This window comes from Tetrao urogallus (genome assembly GCF_951394365.1).
Source record: "Tetrao urogallus genome assembly, chromosome: 11".
NCBI lineage: Eukaryota > Metazoa > Chordata > Aves > Galliformes > Phasianidae > Tetrao > Tetrao urogallus.
In genome coordinates this window covers 1310827-1327267 of record NC_136824.1, presented here as the reverse complement: position 1 = coordinate 1327267, position 16441 = coordinate 1310827, and the positions used below count along the sequence as shown (strand labels likewise).

The window sequence follows — 16441 nt, the reverse complement described above, 5'->3', positions numbered from 1 at the left end:
TGTGCAGACTGCAGCACGTTGCACAGTTGTGTTTTGTTTTAGCTGTTGAATCTGAGACTGTGAGAAGAACAGACGGCTTTTGATCCTCTCGGGTTCTGGTTCAGATATTGTTTTCAAAGGTGTGCTGTATCTGTTCAGTTCTAGTCTGAAGTCTGATGGATTGATAAGCGTTCCGGGTGGTGTTGGTGCTACAGGACAATTAGGTGCTCAGAATGTGTCTCATCACTTCTACGTTATAACAACTAAAAAATAACCATGTCATTTCAATAAGACATCCCGATGCAGGAGTTATGGTTTGCTTTTAGTCCTAGATGTGGTAAGAACACTTTTCTGTCAGTGCTGTGCCTGACAAACCAGCCCTGAATGAGGAGATCGTAATTCGTGCTCTGTCATTTCTTATTGCTTGAGGATTCATGTACAATAAAATGTTTTTTCCCCTTGGTGGACTCTGAGTGCCAGGGTAAGAAAATGCGAGTGGGTGAAGCTCCAACCAAGCAGTTGAAGTAATCTCTGACCTTTCAGTTGGTGTCAGGGCTTGTTCTGGGTTTTTGTTTAGCATGTGCATCCCGTGCTGTTTATCTGAGGCAGTACTGGTAAAAAAAAAAAAAAAAAAAAAAAAAAAGCTGTTTCTTCCTGTGCTTTTTGGGAAGAATGTTTCAGTGTCCATGCGTGTGAGCAGAGTTTGTTTCCTTTTGTAGTGGAAAGCAATGCTTCTGCAGATTGTGAAGCTGCCAGCTCTAAACGTCAGGAGGATGTTTGAAAGTAATAGATATATGTGTCGACTGGAGCAGGAAAATAACGATTGGATTAGTAACCAGGGGTGTGCAGCTCTGTGCACTATCGCAGAATTGCGGGGGGTTGAGGTGGGAAGGGACCTCTGGGTCCTCCTGGTCCAACCCTTACCTGAGCAGGGGGACACAGAGCAGGGTGCCCAGCGCCGTGGCAAAACAACTCAGAGCCCCTGCGTGTCATCTTCATCTGTGCATTTACGAATACTCTGACAGAAAGGAGCTCCAAGTGATATTTTTTAATACTCTCCCTAAATAGTTTGGACATTCTTCTCACTGTGGCAATGCACGGCTCTCCTCAGATAGCCAATTTCTTGGTTCTCGGGTTTTGTTTTCAAATGGCAGATGCAGACTGTGAACATTCAGAACTTTGTCATTTGGCCAGTATTTTGGGATCTCCTGCTTGCTTTTTCCTAATAGGTTCGTTATGGGATGGTTATAAGAAACTTTGGTTTTTTTCTTCATTTTCTTGCACCGCGAGAACTAAGAGATGAGCTGCTGAAGAGTTTTGAATGAATGTCTCTGTTCTTAGAATAGAACCTGTCAGAATGGTAAAAGTACGTGGGGATGAGTGCAGACTCCATTGGTTTGAGGATTTTTGGATTCTTCTGAAAGAAATCATTACATATGAATTCGGTGGATCGCATCTTTGGATCTGATTCTCTCTTGGTCTTTCCCTATTCAATGTGGGGCTGCTTGAAGGATTGCCTGGAGGAGTCTTCTGTGCCATCAAGAAGTAATTATTAATTTGGAAAACGATAATTTGACAAAGCTTGGGGGAAGGGAGTTGCACAGCAGGACACTTGAGTATGCATTCTGTGCCCAGATATTCTGTGCAAGTAGGCAGTATGCAAGCTAATGTGAATAACAGATAAGGAAATTAAATTTGCTAACTATTATTTTTAATGTCAAGAACAAAAGAAGGAAATGGATGTTACCTTCTTATACTTGCTTCCTCAAAATGTAGCTCTGAACTGCAATAAAATCTGCATGCTGACAGCTAGGTGGGCAGGATTCATTCACAACAGGGAAGAAAACAGTGCTTTATCAACCCCCCTCCTCCTCACCAGCAGCAATTACTAAGGGTCTCGTCTTTAGCATGGCTGGCTGAAATGGCTGTGACAAGCTAACGTTAGAAGGCTGTTGGCTATCTTTATTTCTGTTTGCTGTGCAGCAACCCTTAAAACCCCCAGCAGTGAGTAGGATGCTCCCAGAGTCGCCTAACGAGTTGAACGTGTAAGCACAGCCCATGCTGCTTCAACCTGCTTGTCTCTGAACAGCTGACAGTAGCACCTAGATCTGGGTGGTGGTGGGACCGCTCCTGCTGCTCTGCTCACTTAGGTGCCTTGTTTTGCTTCCAACTGTTCCAACTATGTAACTCCTACACAGCTTCTTGGAGCCTTGTGGCTAGTGCTGCTGGTCATGGTTCTGCTGCCTGGGCTGCTGGAGGTGACAGCGTTTCTGTGGTCCTGTGAAGGCTGCCAGTAGCCTCGTTTAGCTGAAAGGAAGAGATCTCTCCAAAAGGCAGCAGAGCTGTGGAATTTATCCATCTTTTGTTAGTCATCATCCTTGTAACATTGAGAAGGAGCCCGTATTGGATATTTTTGTGTACGAGCCAGTTCAGGATACTCATTGCTTGTTCTGAAGGTGTGTGGTGGTGGATGGATGTGTACTCTGAGCTCTTGCAGCTCTAATGAGAAGTGTGAGCACTCTGCCTTGTGCTGAACAGCCATTTCATGTGATTATATGAAGATGTTTTGGAGAAGGAGATCCCATTTGGCCTTGACGAATGTATGAAAGCTGCTTATTATTTTGACCTTTTTTTAATAGGAATTCCTTTAAGTTAGAGAATCTCGCTTCTTAGTTCCTTAAGAGAAGCTGCAGCTTTCACTGTATTTTATTTTCAGCCTTCAGTCGGTGTGCATACGCTACTAATTGGTAATTTTTTAAGAACAGGGCCAGTTTTCTAAAAGTAACTTCTATCACACCGATAGATCTCTTGTGTGGTAAAATGTTTACTATGAGATGAGTAATGAGTACCCGAATTCTGCCAGCTTATTATGGAAGGAACCTTAGATTGTTAAACAACATCTTAAAAATACTTCTTGTTACAGCATATGTCAGTTCTAATTGCTTTAGCTATGTAGTTGTTCCAAAAAACATTGTAACTAGGCTACGGGTGTTTGTTTACCTGTGTGTAGTGGAAGATTAACTTTTGCTTTTCAATTTAAAGGATGAGGGAGGTTATGGGCTGTGCCATTCTGTTTTTATGAAGCTGTCTGAACTCCACGTGGGTGATGGTCCTATGATTTGTTTGCTGTGTTTCCATGCTAAGTGATGTTTAAAGCACTGAGCCGTGGAAATGGGAATTTTGGCCCACGCATCTCAGCCTTCTGGAAGGAGGAGGCAACAATGCGGTGTTCTGGGCATCACCCCCACAGAGCAGCATCTCCTGCCTGCCAGCACCTGTGGGCTGTCTCCATTGGGCAGAAGGAGCTACTGTGGCTCTGCTCAGGTTTGTTTAGGTCCCGGTGGAATTTCTTCATCTGTGGACTATAACAGGGTTTCTCCAGAAGTCTGGGTTCTCCCCTGGTGCCTGCCCTCAGAAGAGCAGCTCTGCCTGGTGCTCACTGACTGGCAGTCATGCTCCAATATAAAAGCTCTTGCATTTACATTGAAACTTGTTTTCACGTGTGCTTGGCCGTGGTTATTTGGACATGGCACATTCCTGAAGGCAGAGCTTGCGTCTGGTCTGACCAAAATCTTTAGTGTGGCTGTAGTTCAAGTTACAGCTATTAAACAATTAAACAAATCAAAGCAGCTAGAAATCTAGGTTGGAAACTGGAAGAGTTTTGTTTGGCAAGTATTTCACCCTTCCATATATCAGCGAGCTGATCTGCTGCTCTGTGCAATCAGAATCATGGTTTATATGAAAGTCACGCTTTTACTGTCTTCTGTGTTTGTTATTTTTTCAAATGTTCTTTGTGGGAGGAAGTTCAGCAAAACCCTGCATTCTCAGCCCAGGCCGCGCTCCGACTTCCGGCTCTGCAGCTTCGGGTTGCGCAAGAAGGAGCTGGAATCTGCGCTCTTGTTTGTGTGCTGTGGCAGAGCAGAGCTACGGCGCACTGAAGTTTCTTTTTTGGGCTCCAGTTTTATTTGCATATGGCCTTCTGCAGGTTCACATCTTTCCATAGTTAGTTTCTCTTAATGTTTTTAAGTTTCGCACAGCTGTGCAGCTCTTGTGCTGCAAGAGGAGGAGTGTCAGTGCTCACTGTTCACCTTAGCAGGTGATTGTTGGCTCCTCACACGTGGATCTGAGATCACCCCGGTCCCAGGATCCTGCAGGATGTGGATGCTTTCTGATGCTACTGCTCTAGTGTGGATGGATCTAGAAAGCTACTTTACTTCCCGAGATCAAATTAGGATATCTTTTTGATAATTAAAGCTTGTAGTGGAAGGAATTACGGCAGACCACACTGTTGATTCAAAGTCTGAGTAATCCATTAATAATCAGTGAATAAATTTTGGGCTGGCATCCCACTGAGGTGCTTTGAGGCTCGGAAGTGTTGCTCAGGTATCATGAGAGGAAGCTGTGCTATACACATATGTGCTTTTAAGATTTCCACTTGCAGCTAAGACATGGGTGTCACTTCCCAGCAGCATTTCCAGCTTCCGTGTCTTGAACAGCTTTGTTAACTTGGAATCTTGATGCTTTAATCTCCCTTTAGGATGACTTTCAGAAGAAGGTGGTGTGGGTTGCTCTAATTGTAGGAGAGAACTTAGTAGGGGTTCTTATCTGATCATAAATGTTGAAGTTACTTTTTGCCTTTCTTATTAGGGTTATAAAACTTGATGCTGTCTTGCTGAGACCAAAAATATGTTAGAATCAGGGTAGGCAGTGCTAGCAGCTTGTTTGGAGTGTTTCACTGCTGCTGGTGCTCTTAGGAGCAGAAGCCAAGTTTTTTCCAGCCTGAATGGCAGGTGATTTTTGGGGTCTACATTCAGGTGTGAGTAAATCAAGGGACTTAAGCAGGGTGTGGAGGATCCAGTGATGTTCCTTGCCCAGCAGAGGAGGTCAGTGGGCCCAGCAAGAGTAGTGGTGAGAGGTAGAATGGAAAGGAGAGAGTTCTGATGCTGTTGGTCAGCATTGGATCGGTCTTGAAGGTCTGCAGGAGTCTGTGTTGCTCAGAAATGCTGTGATACGTGGCTGATTAAACATAATAATGCCTAAGTATGTGTCCAATGGCACTGGAAGTTCCAGCTGATCTATTCTTTTCATACAGTATATAATGAAGTGCTATAAAATAAGTGATATTTATGAATTAATTGTAGCCTTTGGAATATTTCCAGGCTATTTTCGTATACGTATGTTTAGGCACAGTTTCAAATAATGCTCAGAAGCAATAGGCATAGCTCCTTTGGGAGTGGGAAAGGCAGGGAGTAAAGAGGGCTTAACTATTAAAGGCGGTGACTTAAGCCAAGTGGAATCTGAAAATGATCTGAAGAGAGAAATGCTGCAGAGTGACCAGAACCCGAGGTCAGTTTTTCATCAGTTTTAAGCCCAAGAACTCAATACTGCCATTTCACAGTGATGCAGTGTTCTGGAGTGCAGTTGTAACCCTTGGGAGTGGATGAGGAGCTGGCCACTGCTGTCAGGGGAAGAATGACTCGTGTCTTTACAAAAATACAGCTTTTTGAAGAGCTTTGATGTGCTCCTCGGCGTCTGGCCCAGGGTCCTTCTTCAACTGGGGTTGACTTGGCCCTGTTCATCAGCAGGGGGTTTAGGTTGGATCTAAGGATGACGTATTTCTCCATCCTCACTGAGAAGAAAGGCAGAGGCTGCCCAGGGAAGCTGTGCACACCTCATTCCTACAGGTGGGCTGAGCCAGGTTGGATGGAGCCTTGGGCAGCCTGCTCTGGGCATAGGATGGCTGTGTGTAGCGGGCAGCAGGAGCCCAGGGCATTGGGCTGCTGGGTTCACAGCATGGCTGCTCAGCTCTGGCTGGTGGCAGGGGCTCGATGCTAAAGGGCTGCGGTTGATAGAAAGGAAGTGTTTGTGTGTAAATGCTTGCATTACCCAGGAGCTTCATAAATTGTGGTGCTTTTAAAAGGGCAGCGATGGATCCTGAGGTGCTGCGGATCTCCCAAACGAGAAACGGCCTCTCATCGTTCCTGTCCTGTGCAGCAGCCTGCTTTCTGCTTCGTTAAAAGCACCGTGCGTGTAAATGAGCCCCCTTCTGGATTGGTGCGAGGGGATTTGGGCGAGCTCCGTTATGAGCAATATGGGCATTGTGTTACAGGTTCCCTGGCTTCCGCTGCAATTGAGCGCGATTCAAAGCCTGTCTGAATTTTACCTTTTAAAAAGGTAAATGTTTTCTGTGCCTTAATCCGAATGCAGCCATTTTTGTCTTAGCTTGGAGCCGGTATATTACGTTTTCAGTGGTGCTACTTGAGAGGAGATGGAGCATAAACTGACACAATGCCTTCTGTAGCTGAAAAGAATAAAGAAGCAAAATGTCTGTCTTGCAACAAAATGAGGAATCTTATGTGTTTAGGGCAGATACATAAATATTTATGTGCTGGATTGGCATCTTCTATAGTGTTTGGGTTTTACCGGTCAATATTTTGACAGATGTAACTGATGAAGATGATGTACTCTATTAGCTTGGTGAATGCCCAATTAACACCTCTTGTTCGGCTTACAGCATTGGGCAAAATTTGCTGTAGTCCTGATCCTCCTGCTTAACTATTCCTGCGTTCAGCAATAAACATGCTACTATTGCTTGCGACTGGTCAAAGGCCAATTCACTGATGGCTTTTCTTGTCTTCAGCTAAGGTAGAGTATAAAATGTAAGCTTAATTTTAGTCCAGATATGTTTCTGCATTAGAAAATAGCGTGTCCCCTCTGTAATCAGCTGGGTGAGCATGAACCTTAGCACTGACAGCACGATGGCCAGCTGCTGTTGCATCAGGAAGCATCCCCATGTTGATGGCGTAACGACCTAAGCTTTGTTAAAGGTTTGAAGGTTTCTGCTTTTGAATGGAAACTTAGAGCAGCTTTTTCTCGAGGCAGCAAGAGGTATTTTACTGCAGAAAGATTGCGTGGCTATTTTTAGCCCCGGGTGCTGGTGAGGTGGAACAGAATATTTTTAGAGCTGTAGAAAACGCAGCCACTCGAGCTGCCTTCGTTCATTCTAATGCCATGGACTTTTTTTGTGTCAAAATAGAGTAGAACTGGTAGGAAATGTTTTTTACGCGTCATTGTTATTAGTTATGCTCATTATCTCTTTAATAGAAATATTGATATAGAATTTAAAGTGTTTTAGACCTGTGAATAGCGCTCCAAAGGATTACGATGGTTTTTACTCCAACTTTGAAAACTCGTTACTCATGTGAACCAGTCAATAAAAATGCAACAAACAAGGTGTGATTGGGGCACGCTCGATACATACCAACCCCATCTGCTGCTTGGATCATTGCTGGAGTGAAGGAGGTGGAATAACCAGCAGCTGGTGCTAGTGGTGACTTGGTAAGAGGAAAAAGAATTGCTGCACTGCAGTTTGTGCAGCTCGGTGTGTCTCGTGCTAACATCAGGGCCTGGGTGTGCTGAGTGCAGGTCAGTGTCAGCTGTGCTCAGAAGAGAATGTGCGTTTGGTGCCTTGCCTTCTCTGGATTCTAAGCTGGGTGCATTAGGTAGTAGTGAATCGTTGGCTCCAACACCTCCTCCAAAACAGAGAGATTGCTGGAACAGGAGGAGTGGGTTTCCATATCGCTTGTCTGAAGCTCTTCTGGTTGACATCCATTTAATTACACAAATTGGCTTGGAAAGATTGTTATTATCCACGTTCAAACATCTACCTTTTCCAGTGTCTGAGTAATTCACAGGACTTGTTAGCAGTAATACATGCACGGCATTCCTTGGAATTATTGTGTGCATGTGGAGCAAAAAATATCCAGTAGGCATTTGTGCTTGGTACCTCTTTTCTGGGATGTGAAGGAAAACGGCCTACAAAGTAATGCTCTGAGCTCTGCCATTCAGAATGCGCGAAAGAAAAGGTTATAAAGCTTAATAATTTATAATTGTGAGGGGAAAAATGTGTTTCTGGCAACTTTCATAAGAATTTTTGTATTAACTGTCTTGGCTGTGTTCCAGCTTTATCAGATTATAAGTTCTATTTTAATCTGCTCCGTTGTCAGCTGCAGATCTTTCTGCCTCCCTTTGTTAAATAGAAGCTGTTTGCAAGGCGTGGTTGGATGTTTTTTTTTTTTTGCTATAAAAATGATTTTCTTGTATAAAACTGTATTTGCGTATTTCTAGTTGTAATTGAATTCCATAACTCTGAAAGTAAACAATGTGTTGATCTGGTCAGGGTCTGCTTGGCTCTCCTGAACCCAGCTCATCTGCTGGATGAACTGGGAGAAGTCTGCTGGCTTGTCTGCCCTCCTGATTTCCCAGCTTCCAAAATCGCTTCCACGAGGAACGCGAACTCCTTACCAACAAGGGAGTTTGTGTTGTCACAGATGAGCTTGGGAGCCTTGCGCTTAGACGTGGAGCTGCTAAATTAGCTCCCTTTGATTTGTTTTGTTGAAATTTTCATGCATCGTTTGTAGGATAAGTAGATCTAGAAATAATAGATAAGGTTATAAAAAGATATGAGAAAACATATGGGAGATCAGAGAAAACCACAAAGAAGAAAAACATTTCTCATTTCCCTCTCAGAAGATGCTTCAGTTTGGTTTGCAGCCCCCCCTCCTTTCCTCCTGTACGAGGGGACGAGAACACATCCTCCCATCCTCCTCCCTGCTTCTGCCCCTGCAGCATTGTCACCCCAGCATTCCCCTCATACAAAGAAATGACCAGGAGAAAAAAAAAGCCACCAAATGTTAGTTTTGCTTTCCAGTGGCACACGAGATGGCCAAAACAAACAAAGGATGGGCCGAAGAGCTTGCCCTTTTCCCGGCTGGTAGCAGTGGTGGGGCTGTGTCCCACGGCTCAGAGCCTGGCTTTGGGTCTTGGGTGCTGGGATGTCTTCCCTCTGCTTGCATCACTCAATCTGTCAAGAGTTCTGCATCCTTTGAAGATTAGCTTTTACGTTATCTCTCTTTAATTAACAAGTTGCTTCTTCCTTCTTCCCAATCTGACCCTGCTCCTGTGTGATAGCTTGTACACAGAAACAGCGTCCTGAAAACACTGCAGTGGATATTAGCACTGCTTTACAGCTGGGGAGGGTTGAGCAGCATGTGATAGAATGCACCTCTGACCACTGGGGACCATCAGCTCGTAGACTTCTGCTTCCATTTCTTGGGGTGAGTGCGTGTGAGGGGTGATAGCGAGCCCAGGTGGAGGTGCTGGAGGCCTTCTTGTGCTGTGAGCCTCAGCTGGCAATGTTAGAAATGCCCTACATGTAAGTGTTCCTTCAGATAACTTAATGCTTAGAACAGTAGCTGATATTTTTACAAAAATTCTTGTGCAGCTGCTATTCTGCTGCTGGCCCCAGCCTACCACATGCTGGCTTCAAGGGAGTACCTGAGGTACCACCCTGAAGTTGTCTCTTCTGTTGGTCGAGGGTGTCAGGGCATGTATTAGAGTAACTCAGAAATGATACATTTGAGTGCTCAGAACCAGAGTTGTTGGCAACCTGGTGCCATTATTAAGAGCAGAACTGAATGGTGAACTCACCAGCACGTGTGTTGGAGTGAAAGCTGTAACCCCTTGGCCATTTCTGCAGGAAGGTGATGCGGGCTCCTGTTTGTTCCAGGCCGTTTCCTTTGCTTTGGATGCAGTCAGGCTTTGTGTCCTTGTTCCCCCCCCTCCCCCGGGGAGGAAGTGCCTTCAGAGCACTATTTTGGAGATGCTTAATGTTTCTTTGATTTTTCAGCAGGTGCATTAATTGTTAAACACTGTTTGTGTTGTTGTGGAGTAAGTAGTGCAGAGTTGAAGGACTTCAAAGCCAGATTTCACTGCTGTGTGTTTCATGATTGCTGGCATAGTACATATTTGATGCATCTAACCTTATAAAATAGCTCCTGGAACTGTGAGAAGTTGCCTAGTTGTACTTTTCAGTCCCTCTGTATGCTTTTATGAGGTAACCCATGGTCTTGTGTGTTAAAGGAAATGAAGTGATTGAGAATTACCTTAATTTTTTCATTTAATATCAAATCCTTAATGTTGCTACTGTGAATGGTAAAGTCTGAAGCTGATTTATCTCAGCTTTGCTGTTACCTGCATTGCTTTTTTAATGTATACTTTATATAGAAATATAACAGTTGTTTATTGTTTTTATTTACAAGAGAAATCAAATGACAAATTCCATCTTGGCTCCAAAATTGCTTGCAAAAGCAGATGTGTATCAGGTGATTGGGCTATAAATGTGTTGTGTATATATATGCACACGTTTTAACGAAAGGAGGCTGTTGTTAATTATTCTGTATTTACTGTTTTAAGGCAATTATCTCTTGTTTTCTTCCAGCATCAGATAACAGTCAGCGATTTCGAGAAACCTGCTTTGCATTCGCACTGACGCCACAGCAAGTGCAGCAAATCAGCAGCTCAATGTGAGTTTGACCAGTGATACAGTATTTAAATATTACAGAATCCTTGAAAATACCCCAAACTCAGCTTACAACAGTTTTCATTTTAAAATGCGATCTTCAGTGTGCATAATGCTCACAGGGTGCTCGTGTGGGGAATTCTTTTCTCCTTTGTGTGTAAACTGATGGAGGAGAAAAGGGTGTGGAATGAAATACCTCTGCTGTGCTGTGGTTTCTCTTGCAGTAAGTGCTGTACAAATACAGAACTCTCCTACTTGCAGCCCCTTTTCACAGGTCAGATCCTTCGTCGAGTTCTATGTTTATTCAGTATAAAAATGTTCCTCACACTTACCATCAAAATTTTCTCTTTACTTTATCAAAAAAAGGAAAAGGTAGAGATCAGGTGAGGCTGTAACTGGTTTATTCCCTTTGAAAAATAAGAAGTAGTCTGTATCTTGGGAGTTGTGTTTTGACTGACCAGAAGGGAAGCGCGGTGCATAAAGGGCTGTGCAGAGATCTGACTTCAAGCAGTGTCTGACAGAGCATTGGCAAACCTATTGTACAAACAGTGCATCTTAACCTGTTGTCTCTCTTTACCAGGGATATTTCTGGGACCAAATGCGACTTCACAGTACAGGTCCAGCTAAGGTATGTATTTGTATGGCCTGTTCTCAGTACTGTGATTTTTTTTTTTTTTTTCTTAAATTACATTGTATTATCAAAAACTGTCTGAACTTAACTAGAGGGCCTGTCGTAGGCATCAGGATAGTATCTGATGGTGTCTACTGAAATTGGAGTAGGAGCAGTTGAAGAGACTGTATGTGCTGTCCTTTGTGAAACCCTGGTCTGGAGTCAAGGTCAGGCTGGAGAAATGGTAGGAAAGAAACTTGGATGATCTATCTTTTGTAGTGAGAAGCTGCGTATCTGAGTGAACCTGTTGTTAGGCAGACCCAGCCTGAGGAATTCAAGAAATCTGAGGAGGAACCTACAGCCATCTTGACCTAAACCTGTAATCAGGGGGGCTTTCCTGCTTAAAGATCCATAAGGCTAGTTTGGGAACTGTATTTAGCATGTTTTCACAATTCAGTGGGAGGAAAAATAGTCATCCTAGGAAGAGATGGCTTTTAAATCATTTTATTAGTGAAAGGTGATGAAGCTCTTTGCTTTTAGGTTTTGTTTATCAGAAACCAGTTGTCCACAAGAAGATCACTTCCCACCCAATCTGTGTGTGAAAGTAAATGGGAAACCATGCAGCCTTCCAGTAAGTAAGATGTTATTTTGACATACATAATTGGATAGCATTGTTAAGAGCTGTCTGTCAGAAATTAGCCTGAGAATTTATCCTAACCTTTGTTTTCGCGTTTTGGAGCATTTGAATGAAGACAGATAGAGGAATGAAAAAGATAGTTAAGTAAATTGTTTCTCCTGAGACCAGCCGGCAGATCTAGGAGACTGATATTCTGAAAGCTTGACAGTCAGTTTTTGTTTGATAAACATCCTGGGAGTCTGGCTAACGTGGGGCTCTGTTTCGGAGATCACGCATGCACCGCTGACCAGCAGGGCTGAAGAGTAAGGCGCAGACTTGGAGGACTGGGGCAGAGCACGGGGTTGGGCTGGGCAGTGTTAGCCAGGCACATGCAGGGAGCGCCGAGAAAGAGGTGTCGGAGCTGCCTTCTGATATTCCAGTGGATAGGGCTCAGATTTGCACAGCGTGGAGCTATGTGTAAGGAAAAAGAAGTGGGGAAGCACGTGGTGTTTTGCTGTCTGATGTTCATGCTTTTTAAACTGAAGAGGAAGCCCGGTTCAGGTGGGACCCAGCAGGTATTGTGGCAGGGCTGTGAGGAGCGGGGAGGGAGAAGGCGAAATCACTCTTCTTCTTTTGCTGAGGGAGAAAGTCCTTTTGATTTCTAGGGCTATCTTCCACCAACCAAAAATGGTGTTGAACCAAAGCGACCTAGCAGACCAATCAACATTACCTCACTCGTCAGATTGTCTACGACGGTACCAAACACAATCGTTGTTTCGTGGACTGCAGAAATTGGAAGAGTAAGTAACTTTGTTTGGTGCGTAATGGTGTCTAAAGCTTACTGATTTCTGCTTGGCATCTGCTCGAAGGCTTTGGAAGAAAAACAAGATTCATTGTGCAGGAAATACTTCATGGTTTCGCAGTGGATCCTTCCTTATATTGACTGTATTACTCTGTCACTTCAGTCTGGGCTGATAAGACATGCTCCCCTAGGTCAGTAGTCCTCAATTTTTATTGGTGTGAGCTGTCTCTCCTTACCTCTCACCCAGCTGTCTCTGTGAGTCAGGGCTCAGACAATTTGCTTGTCATAATGCAGGCACCTTCCTGGTTTTGGGCATTTGAGAAACAAATGTGGCATTGTGTATAGAGCGGGGGCTTATGACTTTGTAAATGCAGACACTCAGCATAGCAGCTCCATAGGATTTGCATTTAATTTCTCTCGCATTTCTGTTCTCACAAATGCTGTCCTTCTATTTAATATTTAAAAAGTCATGATTTTATAGCTTTCTCTTGTCTGTAGGGAGAGTGTCAGAACGTTACAATTGATGCTGTAAAATTGCTGATGTTCCACTGCACTAATTAAATCTGGAACGTGGGGCAAAAGCATAATTGAATAAGTTAGTCCCTGAATTAGTGCCTTACTTTCAGTGATGACAAATAACCGCTGGTTACACGTTAAAAGTTGATACGTGCTTGAAAAAACTCTGGCTTTGCCATTGCAACCGTCCTGTTTTTTGAGGTCCTGAGAACTGTCCTGGGCTGAAACGTGGTCCAAACATTTGTCTGAGTGCAAAGCCCAGGATTCCTGAAGTGAAGTGGAAGAATGCTTACAGCCCAGCCATGCACAATAGGCAGTTGTAAAACACCACGATGGTATTTCATTCCCTCTCTGTCATGATGGATTTCTTGTGGAGCGTAAAACAATCTCCATTCAGATTACAGAGTAAATGATGGCTGAATGATTTTTTTCAAAGTCATCTTTTATCTAATGAGAGCCACAGGTATCAGAAATAAGCATTTATTTTTACATCCATTTTGGTTTCTTTTGCAGAAGTGCCTGTGCACACTGATGTTATGACTTCCAGTCCAGTGCTGTGCTTTTTCTTAAGAATACAAATGGGGACTTAGGGAAAAGAAATGTCACAAGTTTGCAGCCTCTAAGCTTCTCTTCAGTGACCTAGCAATTTCCTTAGCCTTCGTAGATACCAGTTACAAAAGAATATACTGGCTAACTTCCAACTTACAATATGAAGCTGAAGATAGGGGCAAATTCTTAGCGTGCTTCATGGGAGTTATGTGCCAGTCAGAACTTCCCCTCTCATTAGATAGAATGCTTCCTAATGTGATTGATTGAGCCCTGGGCAGTTAAATGTGAGGAACTGCTCTATTTTCAGATGTGCCTGCATAGTACAAAATCTGAATGCCTTTCCCCACCTTCTCTGAAGTGTCAGTTGCACATCTCAACTAATGTACTCTACCTTTCCTAAAGTCATAATTGTGATTTTTACACAATCTGTTTCACGAGCCTTCTGTACAAGACGCCTTGGGCAAGTTCCTAGCTTTGTAGATTCAAGCTGTCTGTAAATAATTTCACAATGTTAATTAGCTTTTTTTTTTTCCTAACTTCTATACTAATTGAGGCATTAAACAAACAAGTTAAAGCAGTAGTGGTTTTTAACGATGTGAGATGCATTCATTGTACGAATGAAATATTTAAAATGTGCTTCTGATGCTATTTGAATTTGTGTAATTTTATGCTAAGATGTATTCCTGAAACCCCATCTCTGGGTTCTGGTTGCATCCTACGTAGAGTGGCAGATGTCACAACTGCCTGGATTTTTCTGGTTTGTTTTGCTAGTGAAAACATACATGGTAATTGCTGGGGGTCAGCCTTTCATTTTTCAATTTCAAGTGTGCATCTGCAAGTCTGGAGAATGCTTTATATCAAAAAGTAATGGATGCACCTTAATGTGAGGCATGTTCTGTCCTTTCCATTATTTTTCTAGGGAGCGGGGGTGGTGATGGTGTTGCTGGTGATTGAATAGCATGATATGCCAGTTTTAGAAATGAACTTCTATTCTGTTTTCCAGAACTATTCCATGGCAGTCTATCTCGTAAAGCAGCTGTCCTCTACGGTGCTACTGCAGAGGTTACGAGCAAAAGGAATACGGAACCCCGATCACTCGAGAGCATTAAGTATGTCTGATGCACTGCTCTATTAAAAAAGTAGCTTTTGTAAGTGGAGATTTGAAATGGGGCTGTACTAATCAAGGCTTGGACTTCCTACAATTCTCTGGGTTTCTAGAATCTGATAGTGGTGTTCTTTGTATTCGGTTCCAATTCAAAGACTCCGAGGCTTTTGTTTGTGTTAGGAGCCAGTCCAGGAACCCTGTTGACACAGTGAAGAGAAAAATGCAAGAGAATCTCTTTCAGTTCAGTCATGCTGGTTTTGTTTCTTCAGAATACAACAACTGTATTTACATAGTTAACTGGTAATTCAGTACCTCAGCAAGCTGAACTAAATGGCAGAGACTGAACCTTGATGCTGAAGTGCTGGAGGAAGGTCTTCATCAACACACTCTTTGTTCCTTTGGCACACTGTTGTGGAGTGGGCTCCCAGAGAGTCTGGCACAAAATTCCCTCTGCTCCCTCCCCGCTCCTTTCCAAACTCGGTGTGAGCTTTATTGCTTTGTTGTTTTCTGACAAGTTTGCAGTGGTAGAAGAAAAATGCAAACAAAATCTGCTACGCACCCTTTTTTCCAGGGGAAGTATGAAAAGACCACTTGCCAGCTGTTGGAGTTGTACTCCTTCATGCTCTTTTGGGAGATGCTCAGATAATGCGCATTGCCCACAGGAAAGGGAGGAAATCAGCCCTCCGGTGACTGCAGGCCCACAGAGCCAATGCTGTGTAGTACTGAGCAGAGCTGATGCTGTGTAGTACTGAGCAGAGCTGATGCTGTGTAGTACTGAGCAGAGCTGATGCTGTGTAGTACTGAGCCGCAGCTTATGGCGCACAGAAATCCAGCTTTCCCAGGTGGCTGCCCCTGCTTGTATGCAGGAGGGCAGTGAGGGTGTAGGTATGGTTCACAGAGCAGGAAGAACGTGGAACTGACTTGTTCACTTAAACAATGGCTGCTTATAAAGCAGTCCTCTCGGATAAAAATAGAGGCTGGGTGGAGACTGAGGACTAGTGTATTCACTAGTGTTAATGTTTCACTGCAGTTATTTAAAGCTCCACTTTTGTCAGGGTACTTCTGCTGTGATTTCCTACTTCTCGGTTTGATTTTTGGTCTTTGAATTGGAGGTTTTCCCCATGAATGTTTCGGAGGGTTGCACAGACTCGTCCACGGGAGAGTTACTGAAGCTTTTTTAAAAACAGTTGGAGTTAACAGCAGTGTTACTGTTGCTCGTGGTGGTGGCTTTTGAATAACTTTCAGCTGAGCAGTTGTGTACGTGGGGAAAAAGTCATTTGTATATACGTATTTTTTCTAGGTATCTGGGTTTAAGAAGAGCTTTTCCTACTTTTAGCTTTCTTAAGTTGTCACTTAGATCTTTCTAGAGGTAAAGATGGCTTACATTGCACCTTTACTGTGCAAGTTAGAAACACTGCAGCTTGCCTCCAGCAGATGTTGTAGAATGATTTTATTTCTCTTAACAAATTTATTTTAAATCAACTGTAAAACTAACCTACTTTCTTTCAAATAACTTACTCTCTTTCAAAAGTCAAAGAGAAACTGACTGCAGATCCAGACAGTGAAATAGCAACGACAAGCTTAAGAGTTTCTCTTCTTTGTCCGGTAAGTGGTTTTAGTTCCCTTAAAAATCACTGTGATTTTGAAAAAAAGAAAAAAAAGAAAAAAAAAAAAAAGGCCAAAAAAAAAATCTGTGGCTGTTGAGGGACGAGGTTTCGGTAGAGGTTGGCTTATGTTCCAGCTTCATGGAATAGGATCCAGTACTGTAATAAAGCACGTGACTTGCCCCTGAGCAGGTGAGTATTCCATTAACTTGAAGATGCTATTCAGAACAACATGTAAGCACACATCTCAATCTATCACTAGGTCGTGCACGTGTGCGAATTGGGTTCCCAGTGTTTGGT

General features: G+C 43.3%; 1 protein-coding gene across 1 annotated transcript in view; it reads left to right on the top strand.

Moving 5' to 3' along the window:
- Positions 1-16441, top strand: part of PIAS1 (protein inhibitor of activated STAT 1) — a gene marked incomplete at both ends in the record, with an annotated part of 48266 nt that overhangs the window by 21063 nt on the left and 10762 nt on the right. The window contains 6 exons of the mRNA XM_079540681.1: positions 10259-10343; positions 10920-10967; positions 11490-11580; positions 12231-12365; positions 14436-14541; positions 16069-16142. Of these exons, the coding sequence (XP_079396807.1) occupies positions 10259-10343; positions 10920-10967; positions 11490-11580; positions 12231-12365; positions 14436-14541; positions 16069-16142 (539 nt within the window). The remainder of the gene's footprint in view (positions 1-10258; positions 10344-10919; positions 10968-11489; positions 11581-12230; positions 12366-14435; positions 14542-16068; positions 16143-16441) is intronic.